At 36.6% G+C, this 24,986-nt stretch overlaps 1 protein-coding gene across 20 annotated transcripts in view; it reads right to left on the bottom strand.

Annotated features, from left to right (window-relative positions):
* AUTS2 (activator of transcription and developmental regulator AUTS2) overlaps window positions 1–24,986 on the bottom strand; it is a 1,209,597-nt gene that overhangs the window by 640,905 nt on the left and 543,706 nt on the right. For all 20 annotated transcript variants that reach the window (XM_005549414.5, XM_005549418.5, XM_005549420.5 and 17 more), the window contains one exon: window positions 20,788–20,823. In XM_005549414.5, the coding sequence (XP_005549471.1) occupies window positions 20,788–20,823 (36 nt within the window). The remainder of the gene's footprint in view (window positions 1–20,787; window positions 20,824–24,986) is intronic.

Raw genomic sequence — 24,986 nt, 5'->3', positions numbered from 1 at the left:
AACTGAGTTGAGTCCCTGAGGAAAAAATAAACTGCTAAATATTGTCATATTAAAGTAGTCTAAGAGAAAAAGTTAAGAATAAAAAAAACTAACCTTGTTTCACTGTCTCCTTAAAGGGAGTAGCTTTCAGAAATCACTAGATTCAAGTTTTAATTGTTACCATCTTGAAAATAACAAATATCTAAAAATCTCTTTTTATAAAAATGTATCTTTTAAATATACAAAACCCCTCTTTTGCTTATTTGATCTGGTCAACCTCTCACTGAATTCCTTCCACACAAGTCAAAGGGAAAAATTATTTTTCCCTTTTCCTCTCTGATTTTTGCTGGCATACCAACCTTCCAGCCCCCAAAACCTACAGAAATTGCTTGTCTGATGGACACTTTTTTCTTCAGGAAATGACATAGTGACATAGGTAAAAGGTGATTTGGATAGACTGCTGTGTCACAAATTGTCAGGATCTGATTTAGAGACCTTGCTTTTGTCAAGAAAGACAGTTGGATGTCTGCTTTAAAGAAGTACTGGGAATATTTTCATCAAAGGTTTGAATTGAAAAACAGTGGGAGGTAAATATCTGAGATGTTGCCGAGAAAGACTGCTATATCTGTGCAATTACCATTAACAGAGGACAGCAGTGGTTCAATGAAGTAATTCAATCTGGTGGCCTACATTTTATCAGACAGCAGTTTTGAGCTCTGACATAAAAGCCAGCCAAAAAAAGGATTGAGCTCTTTTGTATGTATTTTCTCTCTCCTAATTCTATAAAACAGGACCTATTTGCCTTACAAAGCCCAATCATGAATTTCTGAACATTTAACAAAGGACCATGAGATATTTCTCTGATGAAAATATGCATTTTGACATTCTTCAGAATAAGTTTTGTGTATAGCTGTCTGAGCTAGAGAGGTATTAAAGTGCAGTAGGCTGGTGTATTTAAAACACATGAAGATAGGAAAAGATGAAGACATCTCAGGGTGTTACAAACAGCAGGAAAATAGTTTTTGTAATCATTTTAAAACAGCCTTACTGAAGTTTAAATGAAATATAATAAACTGCACATATTTAAAGGATACAATTTGATAAATTTTGACCTATAAATATATCTGTGAAACCATCCTGACAGTCATGATAATGAACATGACCATCACCCACAAAAGTTTACTCCTGCCCCTTGGTAATCCCTCCCTCCCAATTCTGTGCCTGCCTCTCCAAGCAACCACAGACCTACTTTATGTCACTGTAGATTAAACAGCTTTTTCTAGCATTTTATATAAATTGGAACCATACAATATGTACCTTTTTTGTGTGGCTTCTTTTTTCACTCAGGATAATTATTTTGAGATGAATCCATGTTGTTGCATGTATCAATACATTGTTCCTTTTTAATGCTAAGTAGTATTCTGTTGTATGAATATACCAAATTGTTCATTCATTAAGTTGACAATGAACATATGGCCAATTTCCAATTTGGGGCTATTACAAATAGAGCTACTATGAACACTCATGTAAAATATTTGTATGGATGTGTGCCTTCTTTTGGAATGGCTAAAATATATTGTACATACATATTTAACATTTTAATAAATTATCAAACTGCTCTCTCAACTGGTTGTATCTTTAAAAAGGGGAAAGATTTATATGATCTAAAGAGAACCTGGAGTTTATGGTTGTACATTTTATATTCCCACTAGTGTGTAAAAGAGTTGCAATTCGGCCGGGCGCGGTGGCTCAAGCCTGTAATCCCAGCACTTTGGGAGGCCGAGACGGGCAGATCACGAGGTCAGGAGATCGAGACCATCCTGGCTAACACAGTGAAACCCCGTCTCTACTAAAAATACAAAAAACTTAGCCGGGCGAGGTGGCAGGCGCCTGTAGTCCCAGCTACTCGGGAGGCTGAGGCAGGAGAATGGCGTAAACCCGGGAGGCGGAGCTTGCGGTGAGCTGAGATCCGGCCACTGCACTCCAGCCTGGGTGACAGAGCGAGACTCCGTCTCAAAAAAAAAAAAAAAAAAAAGAGTTGCAATTCCTCAATATCCTCACCAACACTTGCTGTAGTCAGTTATTTTCATTTTAGCCATTTTAATGGGTGTGTAATAATATATTACTATATACCTATTATGGTTTTAATTTGCTTTTATGTCATAAAGATGTAAAGCATCTTTTCATGTGCTTATTTGCCATCTGTATATTGCCTTTAGTGACATATCAGTTCAAATCTTTTGCTCGTTTTTCAATTAGGCTTTTTGATTTCTTAATGCTGAATATTGAGATTTCTTTATATATTGTGCATACAAGTCCTTTATCAGACACAAACTTTGCAAAACTGTTCTCCTAGCCTATGGATTATCATCTCATTCTCTTATCCATGTCTTTTGAAAGATATATTCACTGGGTATACAATTCTAGGTTGGCAATTTTTTCTTTCAGTACTTTTAAAGATGTTGCTCCAGTTCATTTTTTTCAGAAAAAAATGTGCTGTCAGTCTTTGTTCCTTTGCATTTATGTCTTTTTACTATTTCCTGGCTATTTATAAGATTTTCCCTTTCTTATTGGTTTTGAGAAATCTGATTATAATATGTATTGATGTAATCTTCTTTGTGTTTCTGATGTTCTGCACTGTTTTCATCAAATTTGGAAATTACTTTTGTCCTCTCACCCTCCTCTCTCTGGAGACTTCAATTTACATGTATTAGGCTGTATGAAGTTGTCACACAGCTCACGGATGCTCTGTTCAATTTGTGAATTCTCTATTCTTTTCATGTTTCATTTTGGCTAGTTTCTGTTGCTATGAATTCAAGTTCACTAATCTTTTCTTCTGCAATGTCTAATCTGCTGTTAATCCCACATAATATATTTTTCATTTCATATCTTGTAGTATTTATATTAGAAGTTCAATTTTGCTTTTATACTACTTAACTGTCTGAACATACGGAATACCATTATAATTTTTTAAATATCATACTCTGTTAATTCTAACATCTGATCCAGTTCTGATTGACTGATTTCTACTTCATTATGGGTCTTATTCTCCTGGTTCCTTGCATGTCTGGTAATTCTTAATTGAATGCCGTAAAATGGTTTTAGAATTCAGTTAAGTCACTTGACATAGTTTGACCCTATCAGAACTCACATTTTAAATGTGCTGGGAGGGCTGGGTGTGGTGGCTCACACCTATAATCCCAGCTCTTTGGGGTGCTAAGGTGGGCAGATCATTTGAGGTCAGGAGTTCAAGACCAGTTGAGCCAACACAGTGAAACCCCGTCTCAACTAAAAAAATCACAAAAATTAGCTCTCAGCTACTCAAGAGGCTGAGGCAGGAGAATCGCTTGAACCCAGGAGGCAGAGGCTGCAGTGGGCCAAGATAGCGCCATTGCACTCCAGCTTGGACAACAAGAATGAAACTCTGTCTCAAAACAAATAAAAAATAAAAAGTGTTAGGGCAACTGTAGCACTGCTCAGTCAATGACTGACTATTTCTCAATACTGAGACAAGACCCTACTATGTACTTGACTCTATGCCCCATGAGTCTAGTGGTTTTCCCAATCTTGCTGGTGAGAATTAGAACTGTTCCTGGCTATGTGTGAATGTAAGGCACTGTTTCCTCTAATCCTTTTAGATAGCTCTTTCCCAGGCATCAGGAAGTTTTCTGAAATGCATGAGTTAATTAATTAACTCTCTAATGAATAACGGAAAGCAATCCTCTGAAGATCTCTGGGGTCCTTTCTCTGCGCAGCTCCCCTCCCCCTTAGTACTCTGTCCTTTGAATTTTTGCTACCTTGTTCTTCCTGGACTCTCAGTATCTTCTCCTAATGCAGAAAGTCCACTGAGCTCCACTTGGTACCCCTGAATTCCCTCTGCCCTGCATGGAGGCCTGGAATTCTCTCAAGGCAGTAACTGGGACACTCAAAGAGATGACTACATTTGTTTACTTTCTTTCAGGGATCACTGTCCTTACTGCCTTATGTCCAGTGTCATGCAAACCACTGTGTCATATATTTTATCTCTTGTTTTGGTTGTTTCTAATAGAACAATAAAATCAGTCCCTGTTATTCTTTGCTGAATGCCCAACTCTTTTCATGAATATTTTTCTTTATATTCCTATTATCACCTGGCATATTAGGAATTAATTTGATTGACTATAAGTGTAATGAAAAGAGAAACTTTGTCTTATTTACCACTGCTATATCCATAGAACCTAAAACAGGTTGATTGGCATGCTGCCTATTGAATTTATCAATGGGAATGAAAATGCTAACTACAAAATGTACAGTTCAACACAGAAAAGCTTCTGTAAGAAATGTGCCACACAATAAGCTTAGATTTCTATCACTTAAAACACTTAAGAAAAAAAAATTCTAGTCTGTTAAGTCTTTTCTGATTGTCTATTTGTCTGTTTTGAGCCAAATAATTAAGAACAGCACGTCTACTGGGAAGAGGAATACCTCTTTGCAATTTGGACTAGTGAAACTTTTTGTGTTTCTGTATTTACTCCTGACCTATGGTTAAAATTCTAGAATTGGAACTATAAGCTTTCTATACATCTGAGGGTCTACAATTCAAAAGTGCCTTTACCTTTCATTGTGTGTACAATATTTTCCTACCTCGGATGGTATTAATGAGATTATACAGTCTCTAAGACTAAAGGAGTTTTGTTCTAATAAGTTTATTCAGTGTAAGTGCTTACATATACTACATATTCCTAAAATTCTCAGAAGAGAATTGAATCTCTAACCATTTAAATATACTAAATTAAACAATAAATTCTTGCATACATTACCTCAGAAACATTTTACAAACTCAAGTTCACTTAATTTATGTATAACTTTGCCAAATAAGTTTAATAAATCTTGGCTTAATAAAAACAGTAAGCCTTCTTTATCAGTTTTAAGTACATGAGTAAGCATTTTAATTCTTCTTTAGATAATTTACCTAAAAATATACAGGTTTTCTGGCCAAACAAGCTAGGATTATTTCGATTTTATGTTTATGTTTGTCTTTATTTTTCTTTGACCAAATTGCATCAATATTCTCAAAAACTTTTCTTCAATAGTAATTGTGTTTCTTACTATGTTGGCTTGAGCATAATTTTCAAGATTTTTCAGTAATTTAAAACCTTAAACTGATATTAATTGACAGATATTCACTGGATAGCTACACCATTTCTAATTAAGATGGACTATTAAAACACTGAGCACTAATCATAATTTAAAATTTCATCCTTTTGCTTTTTATTTTTATAATCTACAGAGAAGACTCTATCTTTGGGTCAAGTTAACGAATGTGTTCATTGTTGTCAATTTATGAAGGTGCATAAGAGATGTGTGTTTATAGAAAGTTGGTTATGTTTATTCATGGTCTCCTCTAAAATGCTGATATGGAAAAGGAAGATTGTAACTATCACCCAGTTTTTTTTATGTGAAGTTGAAGTTAGTTACTTTGGTTAAAAATTAAAACCAACGCGAGAAGTTGACATGGTATCTAGAAGCAAGAGTTTCTAAGAAATATAATTATGTGTGTGCTGCTGTTTTTCAAAGAAAAGAACACCTGTGTCCTAATGCAATGTTTCTGAAGACTTTTGGTCTCCGAATAGCTTACAGTTATCCCCTAAAACTTATTGAGGACCTCAATGAGCTTATTTTGTGTCTATGAGAGTGTGTGTGGGTTATAACTATTGATATTTACAACATTAAAAATTGGAACTTAAAAAAAATTTAAAATGCTGACTTGCTGATTCATTTCAAACTAGCAATAATGAGCATACTGCATGGTAATAACATCTTAGAAATACTATGGAAGTAGTTCTGACCTCATGGAACACCCTATGAATAGTCTTGAAGTAAAGTATTATTTTGTTCCAAAATACGAAAGAGCATAACGAGAACAGAACATGGAAAGTGAATTTTATTTATCTTGCTTTGTAATACCTGAGTCTGAAAAGTAATGAAATATGTGAAAATCTTCCTAGTTTCTATGAGCTCATTTGCTTATAGTTTTGTGTAAAATGTTCTTTACTAGATTTGTTTTACATGCCACAGAAATAATCAAATACATTACATTATTTTTGTTATAAATTCTCATCAGATTTTTCACTTTTAAAAGTTGTAAGTGAAAACCATATCCATTTAAAGTCTGTCACTTACACCATTTTTTGTTTTACTTTTATGTTTCCTTGAAAGCTATGCATTCAGTGACAGGGTAGAACAGAATTCTGGTTTTCAAATAAGAAAGACAATCTCAGAGTACCCACAATAATAATAATAATAATAACTGTACCAGGTACTTCAAATAACTAAGACTTCAAAGAATAGACTCTTGGGTACAGGTTTCTGATTTCATTGCTTAAATAACTTTAAGACCAGACCAGTGGGCTGAGTCAAGACTTCTAGAACTTCTTTCAGTCAAGAAATTCATGAGATGAGTTCATGAGATTAATAAGCCAAGATTCAGCACAGCAAGAATTATACAGGACTCAATGAAATGATGAAGGATGATTGTTCTGAGTATTGTTGGTCTTATGTCAGTGTTCTATTCTCTGAGAATATAAGGAAGCTCTTTCTCTTTTTTCTTAAGCTGTTTACAACTCATAACAATTCTGATTTTATAAACTGAAATGAAGTATTTTAAAATGGTATCTTATTTTCACTGACACTCCAGAATCCAGCAACTCTAAGTCTTCTTACTTTTCACAGCAACACAGTTATTTACATGGGTTCAGTAAGAATTGGTCTTCCTATTTACCAAGATAAGAATGAAAAATTTTGAAGATCTTGTCTGGAATGTTCTATTTGTGAGTAATGCTCATTTAATCAGATATGATTAAACACTTACAAGGAATTAGAGGTGACTTTATCTCTATAGAGCACCAATCCTCCTAGAAAAAACTAGCCTGGTAGCTGGTTTACAGAATCCAGCCATATAGATGGAAAGGGAGACCACTTCTTGATAGGGTACTTGGGGATATTTCGGGAACATCAAGAAAAAAGTAATTCACCCAAATTTACAGGTACTGCGGGTGGCAGAAAGACCAATGGGCTGAGTGAAGACTTCTAGAGCGCCATTCAGTGATCGTGCTTGATCACTCCTTTCAGTGATCCTTTCCGCGATTCTTGGGTTTGGCTTTCCACCCTCAGGACAGCAAATAATATTTTAAAAGTTAAATAGAAGATTTATTTTGTAAAAACATCCGAGAAAGCAAAGTTTAAAAGGCTTATATGCTAAATTAACATTCTTGGTGCACCCGTGTAAATGATCAGGCCAAATTTAAATAAACAAACCTTCCTTTAAGACTATTTTTCATCAAATAGGAAAACATGTGCTTTAAGGAAACACTAGGCATTGTCTATAGCACACTCTCCAGCATAATTAATTTCTGATTCCATGGAAACTATTTTACAAGTCTGGAAGTTGTAGGTAAGTGATAGCAATGCAAAATAAACATTCTCTACCATTATGTAAACTCTGTCATGAGGTAGAGACTCAGCTGACTTCCTTGAAGTCAGTTCTGCCTCCATCTACACACTCATTTCAATATTCCTCATATATAACTGTGACTTTTCTTTTGGTTTACCTTTGAAAAACTTACAACATCTGCCTACTTCCATCATTATTAAATAAAATTTTAAACATGTAAATTGTATAATGTATGAGAGTCATGATTTTATTTTTTATTTATTTATTTATTTTTTAAGAGATATTGCCTAGGCGGGAGTACAGTGGCTGTTTACGGGCATGATTATAGCACACTACAACACTGATCTCCTGGGCTCAAATGATCCTCCCAACTCAGCCTTCCAAGCAGCTGGGACTATAGGCATGCACCATTGTGCCTGGCCCAAATGATACTTAAATAACCACATTTTAACAATTTCGTAATGTGTACTGTATCCAAAAATGAGAATAAATAGATGGTTTTGACATCTCTTTTGATAGTCCCTACCTACATATATGTACACGTGCATATTTTAATTTTTTTTTTGTAAAATTGTGTCTCTGCTCCAGGATTGCACACTGGCTTTATCCAGGTTCTGAAATGACGAGTGATCTTTGTAACAGGCATAGCTTTCTTCCAAAATAATAAAATTGAGCTGTGTACACAGACAAGTATAGAGCATTCAGTTTTCATGATTTGAAACTGAAGCCCTAGGAAGTGGAAGGCTTTCTATGTGACAGCTTAAATGCTTGTAATCAAACTAATTGGCAACACGATGACCTGAAATGAGTTTTAAAGCACTATAATATATGTTTAGCAATCAGTGAAGCAATCCTTTATCATTCAGGCTCATGTTTGCAATTTTATCATGTTATAGGACCAAATGGAGGTAGAGGCTGGAAAACAGAAGATGAGATAAAAGGAAAAATAAAAATATGTAAGTAATTCCATTGCTTCAAAATAGTAAATGAACCAAGAATAAGCATATTGCTGAACAATGAAAAATAATAAAATTACTTAATTCAAGTATGTAGTAAAGAATATGTCACAAACACAAATGTACAGGAGACAAAATTGTTATTAAGATCCATGTTAATTGAAATAAGTAAAATTATGGTCAATGAAGCTGAAAAATATAACAAAAACCATACCCAGTAAAAAATAAAACAATGCACACATCACAGCAGGAAAAGAAGCAAAGCAGAATTTTTTTTCCCTGTAAAAGTACTAAAATAATAGACTCTGAACATTGAACAAGGGTCACAAAACTTCAGTTATCAACCATTGAGGTTTAGCTTAGGTTGTAAGACATGAGAATTAGGGAACCCAAACTCTAACCACTTCCCTGTCTAAGAAAGACTGAGATGCTGTTAGTCACAAAAATCTAAAGAAAATCAAACTTTTATAAGATTTACATAAACAGCTGGCTTTGCATTGATTTTATCCTTGTTTAATAATATTCTGAGATAAATTGCTTAAGTGATTTTAGACTAAAGTGAGTTCACTAAAATAGTGCTTAGGCAGGAAATAATTGGCACCTTGACTTGAACAAGCAGTCCCTAAATGTGTACCATTTCTTACCTGAAGGTACAACAGCATTAACAACATACCCATAGATGTGCTGAAACCGAAAGGCCCCTTCAAAGAGAAGCGTGGTACGACCCTTCATTTGAAAATTAAAGAAAACAGAATGACGGTCAATGCACAGAAGTAAATGTGACCCAAGCTTGACAAATTTGATAGCCCTACCAATTCAAACTTTGCAGTAATTTCTAAAATGAACTTATCCCTTCTGTATTCAAAATTTATATGTATGTCACAACTCAAGAATTTCTCAGGACACTACTGTATATAACATAGACCTACCACAAATAATAGAAAGTTTTTTCATTTATTTAAACTACTCAAGCATATCTGTTAAAACATAAATACTGTATCAAACTGTATTTCTTTTATAGTATATCCTTTCCTTTATTTTTACATAATACTGCTTATTAGAATAACTCAGATAAGCTTACCATGAATACATCCACATCACAACTAAGTCTATCACAGGTACATTTTAATGTTAAATTATTTTGCCATTGTGTAACAGAACAATGGTTTCCACATTCTCCTTGTACAGCTAATTTTTTTAAAACAGTTGTACACGATGACTGCAAAGAAAAAAGGTACAGTATGTTAAGTATGCCCACAGGTTGTCTAAAAGCTCTTTCCAAATGTACCTATAAATAACCAAAACAGAGGAACAATGTCTGATTTCTGTTAAAGCTCCAGATAAGAATCACCAATGGAAAGACATACACAGGACTTGTAATACTCAGCCAGCATATATCAAATCAGGGGGCATTGCAAGAAAAGCAATGAGTAAAATCTAGTAGCACTGAAATTTAACTGTCACAAAGACACAGTTGTAGCACTTGATGATTTTCACCAGTGTGGAACTAAGAGCAACAACAATATATTACATGACAGAATCTACATAAGTTAAAGTAATAAGCCAAGTATACTAAGTATACCATGACAAGCTTCAACAGAGATTTTTAAATAAAGGCCCTATTCTTAAGACAGAATCCATTAGACTTTTTGATAAAAAAGATGTAGCAGTATCTCATATGAAAACAGTCACAGACATCAAGAAAACACTGTAGCATGGCAGAAAAATTAATGTGACTTTCAACTATAACAACTGAAGGACGGTATCCAGGATGAGCAAGGTCACAGTCCAAATAATATTCTAATAATATTAGAGTCAGCCTACTCTAATAATACATAACTTTTTGAGTTATATTTCAGATTGGTGATTGGGTAAGGTGATTTCTGAAGTCCCTTCTGACCTAGAGGTTCTGTAACTCTGAACCTATGTAAAACCAAAATAATAGGTCTACTGCAATTACCAAATTAGTAAAGCGGGCAATTTAGAAACAATTAGGCAAAAATAACTTGTGACTCTATTATGCCTCTGTACAAATGCAGTTTAAGGCTTCCATTTGGTCATGATGCTTAGCTGTTTAATATTTGATTAAAAGAACATTTTGGATTCACTAGCTTCCTTTGCTTCTCAGAATGTCCTAGTACTAATGTTCCTCCCAGAAAAACCAGGTTTTCATATCACAGAGCTAGTTCTATTGCAAAGTTATTAAAAAATTTAATTTTAAAAAATTCTAAGAGAACTAAATTTCTTGTCTCTTTTTGATTTTCGGTTGAGATATTAACTTCGCCTGAATTTCTCTGCCCAGTATAGAACCCTAAGTTCTCTTGGCAAAGTTGTGTCTATTTTCCACAAAGGTAGGAAAAAGTAAGTTATTGATAAGATCTGCTCACAAACGGTAAGAGGCAAATGTTCTCTCTAGGGACTAAAAATGGAAAGGGAGAACTCTTAGGAGCAGTAAGAGAAATATGGCACAGCATGGGCTTGGGTGAGCTCTTGGTGGGTCTCTGTAATGCTAACCTACATGATTCAGACTCTCTCCAATTTCCTTCTAAGGCAGTCCAGCTGTACGTATAAGTAATCATTTGTTGGTATGGGCAAGATTTTATGAGATGTGATGAACATATGAAATATTAGGAGTATTCTAGGAACCACAGCTGTTACGCCTTGCTGCATTTTTAACAGCTCCTTAAAATCAGAGGCCACTACACACAGCAGAACATTTAGACAGGAAACACTGCAATTATCTGGCTTCACCACTCCATTCCAAATCTGTGATTATATTACAGTTTATAAGCCCTAATAGACAGTCATCACCTTTGGCAATGCTTCTACTTGAAAACAGCCACAATCCCTACATCTGGATTTATTACCAGGGAGTCGTCAATGGAGACTGAAATGTTTTTTGTTTGTTTTTATTCATCCTGCAAACTAGACACCAAAGATTTCAGAGCAGAGATTAAATACAGTATAAGGAAGGTCCCTTTGACACAGCTGTTAGCGAAGCTAATTACTGAAGAAAAATTGGAGATCATTCATTAGCCTACTAAGCAAATTAAGGTTTGTTAACAGTGATTTATAATGCCAATCCCTGTGTTACTGTGCTGGTCCTTTCAAGTGTATGTGTACAGGACCTGACAGTTTATCAACTGTGCTATATCTAAACAGCTTGTCACCAGGGTGCTTTTGTTAAAATGACATTGTATTTGAAATGGATAAACATTTTTACATGAGCAAAACGAATTTTAAATGTTTGGCTTCTGAAGTCAAGTACTGAGAGATAAGTGAAGTGTCTCAAACTATCTAAGCCTCCAATAACTCTTGTTTACTGCTAGAGCTGACTATAGGAGAATGTGACACTTGGAGTTAAAATACCACTTTTCCTCTTTAACAAGCCCCAGTTGTGTTTTTTAACCTCTTTTCAAATGATACTCTTGGTGTTTCACCAAGCTATAAGTTTCTTACGCAATGGATTGGGAGGCATCTAATTTACAATTTCAGCAAAAATATTTTTTAAGTAGTTAAGCAAAGGAATGAAGCCTCTGATCTGAAAGATTCTCAGTGATAGTCAATAAAACTCCAGGCTAGTTAAATCTATCAAAATAAGGGTTGTGTGGGTAATCAGAGTAAACCTCCGGAAATGACATTGCCTGTGGCTCATTTTATATAGCTCGTATCAACAAATGCAACACTTCTGTAATGTGGAAATCTCCAACAAGGATAAGACAACCTTCCTTAAAGCCAATGTCAGAAAACATGACAATGAAAATAAAATTACTTTCAGAATTCCATGGCAATGACCTGTCCATTCCCTCTGGGACTGTCAGTGCACTGTGCTAAAGCCTTTACTGCTTCATCTCTATGTCCAATAGGATCTACTAGCTATGAAACAGGCTAAGCCAACAGCTTCAATATGTCTATGTACTAGCCCTAAATGAATGACGCAAATATAAAACATTATTCATTATGAATAATTGCATTACTGTTCATAATGAATTTTAAAATACATTACTTTCAAAAAAAGGCAGACTCAGCCACTCCATTGAAATCAGGACTCCTTTCAATGTTGACAGTGAAGAACAGTGTTCACTAAGCATCGCTATGGCCTTGCATTCCTGTGGCTCAAAGGACAGCAAAGGCAGTGAGGCCAGCAACAAGCAATGGTTGCACGTGGCAGACATCTAGTTGTAAGGCAGCTGGAATAATAAATTTTGAAGTATTAGAAATTAAGCTCCTTTAGCCACTCTCTTGCCTAGTGGCTCATTAAATCTTTTTTCTCCGAAATCATTTTTTCCCTCTAAATCTGAGGGGCCAGAGATGGGGGTTAGGAGGACAGAGAGATCCCGGCTGAGGGCTATTTCCCCACATCCATCAGTAGCACCTAAGTTTTCCGCTCATCTACTTAAGGAGTTTGCAACAGCAATGACAAAGATAACTGTAGATAGCAAATGTTTAAAAATACCCAGCCCATTCCCTCATTTAAATGCTGAGAAAACGAAAGGCTTAAAATTACTGGTTGCAACTGGAGACAGCAATTGATCTTTTCTCACCTGATTATCTTTTGTCAAATTTCTCAGTTCCCTTGTACTGAATGAGGAAGCCGAAGTTAAACATAGTGTGTAGGCAGAAGATAATTTCTACAGGATGTGCTGGAAAAGTCATCCTATTGTAGAGATTCTACAAATGTGTAAATGTGTCTCACCAGAGTTTAACTTGTACTGTTCATTTAGTCAAGGTGTGTCTGCTCCCGGCTCACTGATCCTATTCCCTCAATTAAAATGTTAACAGACCAAAAACATGACCAAAAAAGGGTAAGAATTAGCCATGGGAAATACAGTTATACTTTCTGTCTAAGGCCCTTGAAATTAGAGAGTTTATCTGTGTCATGTGGAGGAGTCTGTCAGCATGTGCCTTAGATTCTGGTTTAGTTACTAGGAGGAAAACACAGTTAAGGGTAGTATTTTGAAGGTTACAGTTAAAAAATGTGACAAAGTTTTACCATAAGGAAGAGCAACAAATTTCATTTGCCCAAATGTTTCTGCACAGTACACAGGTAGCTTCAAACGCATTGATAATGTCCTAGATTTTAAGTTACACTTAAATACACACTTAAATTTCTAACTACCTATTCTAACTTCCAAACTCACCATTTTCCTACATTCGAATCTCCTCTTCTGGGGATTGTAATTCCAAGTAAGAGTATTGTAGTCATTGAACCTTTACTTGACATCCTTCTCTATAAACCATCTCTTCCACACTCACCCAACTACCTCCCTGCCTTTATCCCACATTCCCTGTAATCAGCCAACATTCCCTGACAACCTAAGTCCTGTCTTTCCCCCGAGACATCATACAGTCAATTCAATCCACACTATTATGTAATTTCTCTGTTCTTGTCTTTGTCGCTCCCTCTGCTTCAAACTTTGTTCCACCCTTTCTTTTCCTATTGACTATCTAAACATCCATCAAGCTCTGCACAATTTAAGCCTGCTACATTTAACTGACCCTCCTTTATACTTCCAAGTGCTCTACTAACACTTCTCATAGACCAATCAGTTTGCTTTGCTTCAAATTCAACTACACATCTTTGACTTGAGGGCCATGCTTACATATTAGGCAACTTAAGAACTAAAAGTAGACATGTAAGTCATACTTGTGCAACTTAAGAACTAAGAGTAGACATTTAAGTCACACTTGTGAGTTAAAATGAAATGAAATCTCCATCTGGAGAGTAGTTTTCCAACTCAACTCTTTATCAATTAGTTCAAATGCCCTAATAGTAACTGGATAACCTCCATGGATTTCTAGATAAAATTTAGATTTTCAAAAATATTTCCATTATAATAGATTTTTGTCAATATATAAATAATGGCCAATAATTCATTTACCTAGTGTCAATTATTAATAAATACAAAGGTTAGGGTCTTTATTTGGCGGGAAGTGTTAAAATACTTAATGTTATTTATCTTAAATATCAGTACTTAACAGGTGATGAATGAACACTTGAATTACAAAATCCTTTCCTAGCATCACAGCAAGTACTGGCAAGTGGGTAATAAGACTATTTCTTCTGCTTTGGATGGAGCTGCCATCAGCACCAGGTTGATGTATCTGTGCTTTTGAAACTAAAACCCATAAGAAATCTTATAAATAGTGATAGGTTCTCTGGAGAGCTCAAACCCTCTTATTTAAATATAATGTGTTAACTGTACCTCAGGATAACCAAATACCTGTAGTTAATGTAGATGTTTCTCTTTATAGAATGATGGAACTGCAATATCACCATTTTGCAGCTCCTAATGAACACTGAGTCTAATCAATGGCTGTTAACATTAATAAAAATAAATAACTAAATATGTGGCTCCTAATGGAAGCACACAACATGATCTATGAGGCATCCTTGCCAAAATCCAAATCTGAATCTGATCCTATCTAGCCACTGCTAGATCAGCTTATACAAGGTATATATATAAGGCAACCAGAAATTTTTGAACGAGAAATCTTATAGAGATATGCAAATTCAAAGAATGAAAGGGCATCTGAGACTGGGATTATTATTAAATAAAAAACTGAATTTTCAATAACATTTATAAATTGTTTTCTCTTTTTTTTTTTTTGAGACTGAGTTTCACTCATGTCACCCAGGCTGGAGTGCAATGGCCCCATCTTGTCTCATTGCAACCTCTGACTCTCAGGTTCAAGTGATTCTCCTGCCTCAGCCTCCCGAGCAGCTGGGATTACAGGTGCATGCCACCACGCCCAGTTAATTTTTGCATTTTTGGTAGAGAGACGGGGTTTCACTGTGTTGGCCAGGCTGGTCTCGAACTCCTGACCTCAGGTGATCCACCGCCTCAGCCTCCCAAAATGCTGGATTATAGGCATGAGCCACTGTGCCCAGCCCTCGTTTATAAATTATAGAAATCTTTGTTGAAATTTGCCTAGTAACTTTTCAACTTCCTTGATGGCATCAGTTTTCTTGTAAACCAAGCAAAATTATTAATTTGAATGTTTTAATAAAAGAATTCACCCCCACAAAATAAATGAATACAATGTGTCAGAAATATTTAAAAGTGGTTGGGCATGGTGGCATTTATAAAAATTACTATATTTTATAAATGGCAATACCACTACTGAAAATAGAATGCTAAGAGTAGAATGGTGTCTTTTGTTTCCAAAGTCAATATACTAAAGCGATGGGAAAATAATAAAAGCAAGATATTTTCTGGCAGTTATATCAAGATAAATGTTGCAGCCACAAGCACCACTGGTGAGTATTATCTGGGCAAATGGGAAAATGGTTAAAAAGCAACTATGGTTAAACAAAATACCAAATCAGTTTTAGAAGTTATACAGCCAGGCGTGGTGGCTCACGTCTGTAATCTTAGCATTTTGGGAGGCCAAGGAGGGTAGATAGCTTGAGCCCAGGAGTTCAAGACCAGCCTTGGCAACATGGTAGAGCTCCATCTCTACAAAAAATACAAAAATTAGCCAGGTGTGGTGGCATGCACATTTACTCCCAGATACTGGGGAGGCTGAGGTGGGAGGATCACCTGAGCCCAGAAAGGCTAAGGCTGCAGTGAGCTGTGATTACACCACTGCACTATGGCCTGGGTGACACAGTGAGATCCTGTCAAAATTAAAAAAAAAAAAAAAAAAAAAAAAAAGTTATACAAACTATAGCAAACGAAAACAGGAGACATTTCAAGGATTGATAGTCAAAAACTTAGAAAGGGGCAAAGAATATTCCCATTATGACCTTTATAACCCTGGATGGAAAGCTACAGGTCAATATTTTGTACCTACAGCCTTTTACCAGCACTACATACACAACTTAAGTAATTCAACTGCACAGGAAAACAATAATTATACAAATCCCATTTGAAGATGTATACCACTACATGATTCCCCTTTACTACATAATGTGGCAGTTTTAATCACTGAGTAGAAGTGAGTTGTTTTCCCTGATAACTTTAAAGTATGTCAATTACTAGACATGACCCAATTGAGGAAGATGAAAATTATTAGTTGAGAATCCTTAAGAGAAATTACTGGAGTTTACAAAAGCAGGATCCAAGCTATTTGAGGCTGTGGTTCTAAGACAGTTAGATTCAAACCTGGAAGAAGGCTGAAAAATTATCCAGAGAAGGCAGAACATGTCACTTGGAAAAAAGTAAGGCCATACTTCCCTTACACCAGGAATCAAGTTCTGCCTGGTTGGTTAGTTGCCCCAAAAGCAGCTCCCAACTCCACATGGAGTCAAGTGCTATAAAGAATGAGTCCAGATCTTTCTTGTGATGACATACCAGACCACTGGCCAACATGAGATGTTCTCACTGGTCTTTTCATTCTACTGATTTCAGTTACTGTGTTCATATATGCTAGGGCATCAATTTTTCTTTTTCTTGTCAGAAAGGAGGAAATGTGATACAAGCTCATAAAAGTGGAATATATTGAACAGGTGTTCCTTAACCTCTCAGCCCAATCCTAAAAGCTGCTAAGCAGTCTTTAAAAGCTCCAAGTGCTTCAATGCTTCTAAGGAAGAAAATACACACAAGTAACTTTAACTGACAAATTACAGAGAGCAACCATAATATGTGGATGGCTAATATAACAGTTCATTCCAACATCATCATGTTCATATAGAATCACAGAGGATGAATATCCTATGTGTTTTGTTTACATACAGAAAAAAATGTATATAACTGATCAAACACAAAACCTATGCTCTTGAGAAAGCTACAAGAAGAATGTAATAAGAATAAAATACTCCTATCCTACAGGTACAAATTACAAAACTTACTTTGCACAACATTGCACAGCCACCTGATGAGACCAACTTTGCTCCATCACACATGATTGTGTGAATAACAGAAGACAGTACTTATTATTTGGTAGTATAGAGTGATATTCTGTGTTCATTAAATATCTTATCTCATTTAATATTTGCAACACTAATAGGCAGGTATTGATAAGGAAATAGACTCAGAGACATAAAATAACCTGACCAAGGCCATACAAGTAGTTTTAAAGATCATTCTGCCTCTAAGTTCTTAATTACACACTATGCATAATGAAACCTCAAATACATGTTTAAGGAGAACATACAGCTTAAAACGTTTAAATTGAAAAGAAAATGTGTTCACCGCATTGACGTTTAAAAAAAAAAAGAAAGAAAATCCTACACACGCTCTAACAAGTTTTAGTACTCTTGCCAGAAAAAAAAAAAAAAAAGCGAATCGATTCCAACTAGTCTATACTTTCATTTATATTTAGAATATGAGCTGGGCATGAGTATGTAATGAATATATATGTGTGTCTCTCTGTGTGTATAACACCCACATTATTCAAAAGCTCCCAAAAATGTAGAAAGTTTGTTCCAATCCTTCTCTATTTTGTCTACTTTAAGAATTCTTTGCAATATGCTTATGTAAATACTGATTTTAGCTGCTGTTCTCATTTCTCAGATCTTCTGCTTCTAAACGGATTGGAAAAGTGACAGACCTAAGCAGACATCTTTGGAACACAAAACCAAGGAGATATAAACAAATACAACCAGATCAAAAACAAAGGCTTCTCCTTTAAACCCTTTAATGTATCACTACAGATAAAAGAACTGAAAGTAAAATATACCGGTTTTGGCTAAGGGTGTGTATGTGTGTGTGTGCATGCACACACACCTGCACATGTATATACTCAGGTGTCTATTTTATTAACACACACAATGAATAGCATCTTACCTCTGTTGACAAAAGCTCTAGAGGAGTATAAAATAAAAACAAAGGAAGATTGTGAAGTTGGGGCATGGGAAAGTGTTCAAGAAAACGGTTCTAGATTGTTAAAAGTGCCTTCAGCTTTCTTATACCAGATTTCATGTTATGGTTCAGTTGTGCTAATAGCTCATGGACTCTGCAGGTGATTTCCCTCCATCCACACTTCAAAGACGTGCTGAAGAGGATTAAGGATAGACTTGAAAAATTACCATTTCACTTACCTGAAGCTGAGCCTTCTTTATAGACATAAGTAAAAAGCTATTATGACAGCACAAATCACAAAGCACAGTGTAAATAATATGTTGGCAAAGAACTAATGTAAGTTGTGCACATACGATTTCGACTTAAAAGTATGAAACTCCCCAGTGTGGAAGTTAGTATCTGAAATTATTACATGTGATACTATTGGAATGAAAGTTGAAATAGAAGATACTTTTCATGAGGACTTGGCAACAATATCAATGGATTTTGCACTCTGATAACATAACAATCACATTATTGGAAACACATCCTAGCAGGGCATTTTTGTCATAGCTGAAAGCTGAATATACATCTGGTATATATCTTCTCCATGTAAGCTAGTAAGATGACAGATTTTTATGTAAGCAAAGTAAGTCTACCAGCAATTTCACCAAAATAAGAAAAAACCTTTATACTCATCCAATGTGCTGTAAAAGTCATTTTATCAATAGACTTGTAATTAAAGACTCTTTAATCATAAGAATACATTATTAGAGAATAAAAAAAAAACCATTCTTGGAACTAGAGAGAAAAATAACTGCAAAAAGCATAATGAAAATCTCAATGTTTCGAGAAATGACTTTCTTCTTTCAGGGTGATCCTACTGACAATAAAAAAAACACTAGAATGTTCAGTATAGAAGTGATCAAGGACTAAGGTATAGAATGTTCAGTATAGAAATGATCGAGGACTAAGGTAGTTAGTGGCTTTGGCCTTCTTTCTGCTGAAGAAAGCAAAGGGGGAGGCTTTAGCTTTTGGATGGAGAATAGATATCGCAGTCTCCAGATTTTACTTCCAGCATCTCAACCCACATCCAGCCTGGTGTGAAGAGATGCCAGATGGGGCTACGTCTGTTATTTCGACTGCTGAAGCAGGATACTGAATGTATCCTGCTTGTTTCTGTTAGTATGAATATTCAGCCACAATAAGTAGGAGCAAGGGTAAGTGTGCTAACTGTATTAAGCAGGTCCAAATCATCCTTATACTTTTTCTCCTATTATAGATAAAGACCAAAAAAAAAGTCAACATCTAGAAAATGCCACTTTTGCTAAGCTTGGAAAATACTCATTTATTAATGAAATGATGCTCGTTTCCATACATTTAATGTAAATGTATTGAGAGAAATATGTGAGCAGAAGAAAACCAGAGTAATTAGCATTGGAGACAAAAGTTAAAAGCAACTAAAGTGAATTAATTATTTTCCACTTTATTTGATTTTCTTGATTTCACTATTTTCTCAGAAAATGCTGATGCATGACTGTATCAGTATTCATCTCTTAGAACACCAATTAGGTTCCTTTAAGTATCACAACAGACTTCTACATTGACATGTTATCCTATTGTACAAATAATGCTTATTTGTCACTCTTTTTTATTTGCATCTTGAAAAGGATCACTAAATCCAGAAAGGATAATTTCACTATAAATAAATATAATGAAGTGACAACTGCTGTTTGAGAATGAATTTTAGATTCACGATTATTACAATATTGTGATAATCCCTGAAGGGCACCCCAGTGCCATCTTTCCTGAAGGACAGAGAATAAGATTCAGAAATATGGCCGGGCGCGGTGGCTCAAGCCTGTAATCCCAGCACTTTGGGAGGCCGAGACGGGCGGATCATGAGGTCAGGAGTTCGAGACCATCCTGGCTAACACGGTGAAACCCCGTCTCTACTAAAAAATACAAAAAACTAGCCGGGCGAGGTGGTGGGCGCCTGTAGTCCTGGCTACTCGGGAGGCTGAGGCAGGAGAATGGCGCAAAAACCCGGGAGGCGGAGCTTGCAGTGAGCTGAGATCCGGCCACTGCACTCCACCCTGGGCGACATAGCGAGACTCCGTCTCAAAAAAAAAAAAAGATTCAGAAATAAACTTTGCATTTTAGCAAAAATAAGTATATTAGTTTAATTATTGCTGAAAGAAAAACCTAAAGGCAAGCTACCCAGACTGTGAGGGAAAATATTCATTAAAAAATACTATCTCCATTCCCCGTCCTCCCCACCAAAAAAAAGACAACTCACTTTATATGAAGAGATATTCTTCAAGAAATCAGTATCTCAATGCATAATCTGAATTCCAACCCCCACATGACACTTCTTACTAAAAAAGTAATTGTGGAGAAATGGTGGCACGAACTAGTCAGGGTTCCCTGTATCTCCTTACGTGGCCAGGTAAGGAGCTAATGTCCTGGGTGTTAGGAACCAGGTATATACCTTGGACTTACTTATGATCCCTAGGGCCCAGCAGGCTATGTCTTCTAAAAGTAAAACAATTCCTAATAAAGAATGGAAATCAGTCTGCTCTTCAGGACTGAGAGATAAATTCTCAGATTTTTTTCCATATCCCAATGAGCATTCATTATAGAAGGAAATCAATGGCAATGCAAGGCACATATGTGGAAGTTGAGATAGACTTACGAAGTAGCCTGTTCCCAAGCTGGAAGGAGCTGAACTCTGCAATAAAGCATAAAGACAAAAGTGGAAAATCAGCAATGGTTTTTAACACGTTCCAATCCACACAGCTCATTACCAGCCCTTTGCAGGCTTTTCATCACTACATCGCATCACCAGTGTATGCTGCCCCTTGTCATCTGCTACTGATACAAACACCGTGTTGCTTAATTTTCCCCTTTACATCTCTCAACAACTCAGAGATGCTAACGTGCTATTTACTGAATTCCAAGCCTCTGCGGTGGATGTAATTGCCAATTTATTTGACAGGCAGCTGGGTAATGAATTAATGATGGCATTTCGCCCTGCACTGAGACTAAACAGACACGCATCAGCTTGCCTCCCTGACTTGCTGACATTCAATGCCCTGGTCTCAAGCTACTCAGTTTTGTGGTCGCAAAGGGGCAGGCAAGAGGAAAAAGCCCAGACTGACTTGAAAATAAAAAGCCCAGTGGGTTTGGATGACTTTTCCAGTGTATGACCTACTTGCCAGTTTATTCCCTAAAGGCACCAGTTAGTACACACACGGTGCTTTTCAAAAATGAGACATTTTGTAAACGTAATTAGTAGACTAAAATGCAAAGAATGTGTGGGCCAAGAGGAGCAGTGAAAAGCACCATTTTTCTGAAGGGTTTAAGTCACAAGAATTACCAGTTTAGGCTGTCATAGTTCTGACACACAGGGAACTTAAAAATGTTCATTCTGAAAGGAATGCACGGCATCACTTATTTGGGAAAAGAAGCCAAAAAACAAAAAACAAAAAAAAAACATATTTTAAACTTGCCTGAGATTCTCATTTTTGTTTGCTTTTTCTCCTAAAACCTCTCCTTATAAATTATTTCATTTTTAGCATCCTCTTCCTCTTTGTGATTAAGCTTGAAATGAAGATGAAGCAAATGCGGAATAGATTTGCAGGTCTCAGCTAAACATCCCTGCACCAGACAGGCCTCTTCCCTGATGAGCTTGTGTTGGGTGTTTCACCTTCCCAGGAGCAAAATGACCTCTGCCCTAATTCAACAGTTACTCTGTTCACTGCTAGCTCTTCTGCCTACACGTCCTGCCCCCTACTCTGGAAACTTCAGATAGCAGTAACCATCTGGCCTATTCATCATTGCTTCTTAGAGTTTCACACAATGACTTGCACACAGGATGCATTTAATAAGGACTTGTTGAATGAATGTATAAATAAATGAATGGATGGATTATGTGTAAGAAAAATGGCTCAGGAGAATTTGACATCTATAAAACTACAGGAGATGTGATTCTTCTTGATGCTAAGCTCTTTGAGGAGGAAATATGGTACTGCAACTATATCTACATCAAACAAGAAGAGTATGCTTCAGGGCATTCCTAAATGCAGCTCCCAAAGCAAAACTTTCTTTGTCTCAGTGTTTCACACAAACTCAGGGGAATGAAGCACCATAGATGTGTGATCTTGCTCACTGGACTCAGTTTTTTAAAATCCTGCTGCATTCTTAATCCCGTAAATGTATGGAGGGAGATCCACAGTAGTCATGGAGACAATTTCTCATACCAGTGACTAGCCATATGACAGCAGCACCTGTTTCCAGCACCCACAGCCCTCCATGCAGCAGCAGAAGAAAGCAAAAGTCAAGTTAGGTCTCCACTAGCTTGGAGCCATACCCCTGGGAAGTAAACTCATTTTAGGATGAATTACTCAGAGAGACCACGGGATTTGTTTATTTCATTTCTTTCCCTTCCTGCAAATGTATTTTATCCCAGAAAGAGAAGTACTCCCACCAAACCCACTTCCCTACCCCCACATACATATCATCTTATTGTATACCAAAGAAAATTACATCCTTCAGGTCTCGGAAAGCTCTGTTATGCTCATTTTGCATATATATTGTACATTACTCAGGGAGCTGGGTGGAGAAGAGGGCTTTGTTGTGCATATTTGTTCTGGCTATTGTTTATGCAGGTCTGACTGAATGAGGGAACAGTGGGTATCATTTCAATTTCTGATGTCAACATCAAATTACTTATTTAATTTCATGCCTGGCGAAGCATTGTATAGCTACACGCAGAATCATTTCACTTCATTTGTTATGCTGTGTTTTCGTGGCGATTGGCTTGCCTTCCAACTGACAGCTTTAATTACGACATGAATTTGATTGCACTGCCGAGGAATTAACATAATGCAACAAAGCATTTAAGCACCCTGCCTTATAACCCCCCTCCCCCAGACACGGGCACAAACACAGACACACGAGGGAACACAGACACAAGATCCCCATATACATAAAGGTCCGCTGGAATTTGTTTCAGCATTTGCTAGAAAGCATACAGATTCTTGTATCAGGAGCCATTCACATGTGAAAACCCAGTGTACTCTTCTTTTTCTTTTTTTTTAGGGAAAAGATGCATGGCATTCAGTTTTGATTTCAGGATCTGGCAGAAAACACATGTGTAGAAAAGCCCTCTTCTGATCGACTTTGCCAAATGTCCATGGCATTGACATTTCCTCCCCTCTTACACCCTTTCCACCACATTTTTCTTGGCTACTTGCCAACTCCCTTCAGTCGTAGCTGGAGAATTTCAACAGGAGTGACATCTATTTAATAAAAAGATTTCTGCTTGTCTAGTCCTACAACCCCAAGATTCTGACTACGGCCTTGTATTCAGTGAGAAATTACGCCTGGTCACCAACAGGACCCCACCATCAAAGTATAGATAACAGAAGTTACCAGCCACAGGGAAGTCACAGTTTGGCTGAGGCTCAAAACAACTATCATATATCCCTGAGGTCTTACTATCAAAAAGGCCCAGAAAAGAGTCTCTGTCATATATTTCTAATCTAAGTCTATATCTAAATATAGCTGCAAATATTTGGTGGCTTCAATAAATTTCCAAGAAATTACACGAACACAGGCAACAACAGATCATGCTAAAAACAAAACAAAGGAATGTTTAGAAACAGCGGTAATATTGTTAGAAATGTGTTGTAAGTTATTCACTTACAGATGTATATTTAGGGATTGGTACTGCTCTCTCATTTTAGAAGACACAGTCACCAAAGAAGAGACAGTCACCAAAAGGTAAAGAACCAGGAAAGAAGACAGGTGCTAATACCCTAACTATTGAACAATTTGACAAAACTCTTCTTTAATAATCAAGATCATGACTCACTGCAACCTCAAGCTCCTGGGCTCAAGTGATCCTCCTGCCTCAGCCTCTTGAGTAGCTGGGACTACAGGCATGCACTACCATGCCCAGTTACTTTTTTTTTCCCTAGAGTTAGGGTCTCACTATGTTGCCCAGGCTGGTCTCAAACTTCTGGCCTCAAGTGAGCCTCTTGTGTCAGCTTCCCAAGTGTTGGGATTACAGGCATGAGGAAGGTGCCAAGTCTCCCTGTTAATTTCCAATAAGGGAGGGCTTCCATTTTTCTTGCTTGGAGACTTCAAGCAAAGTCTGTCCAAACTATATAGCAAAAGAGGCCACAGAATACTGAAAAGGCTGTGAGTCAAATTGTGACTTGAAAATTAAGAGGATTTTTTAAAGAAAGAAACAGAAGTTTCCTTGGTTTCAAAAGCATTTGAAATAATATTATCCATCCATGTTTAGGCAAATACTTCTGCTGAAAAGGGCTTCATTCTTATTTCTTCAAGTGGTAGAGTTGCCATTTCATTCATATTTTCAATGCAGTAGGTAGAAATGAGAACTATTAAGAGGTTGAGAAAATAGAGTAGGAGAACATTTCAGCGGTTTGCATGAGAAGACAGGGATATGAGGAAATGCTGGCCAGCTGGCTATCTAATATGCAATTTCCGGGCTCATTATAAGCCATCTCCTGTTTAACATGGTCTTTTCATTCTGCTGGATTTTTTTTTTTTTCATATTTGACCACTGCTCCAGCGATCTCCGCAAATTACCCACCTCCATCTCATTATATTGTAAAGGAGAGCTTTCTTAGAAGCACACTCTTTGTCTCAATCTTCATGCTACCATGAGCTGCAGGAACGTAATGGGATGCGCAGTTGAAAGACATTTTCCAGGAGGGAGAATGTTGCTGCTGACATTCAAGTCTGCAAGTAGATATTCATTAAACACTTGTTCTCTTCTCACTTCCCCCCGCTTGCCTTTCCTTCCATCTCTGTCACTAAGCTATCATCGAAGCTACTCATTAAACTCATGAAGTTAACATT

This window comes from Macaca fascicularis, chromosome 3 (genome assembly GCF_037993035.2).
Source record: "Macaca fascicularis isolate 582-1 chromosome 3, T2T-MFA8v1.1".
Lineage (NCBI taxonomy): Eukaryota > Metazoa > Chordata > Mammalia > Primates > Cercopithecidae > Macaca > Macaca fascicularis.
This window is presented reverse-complemented; position numbering and strand designations above follow the sequence as displayed.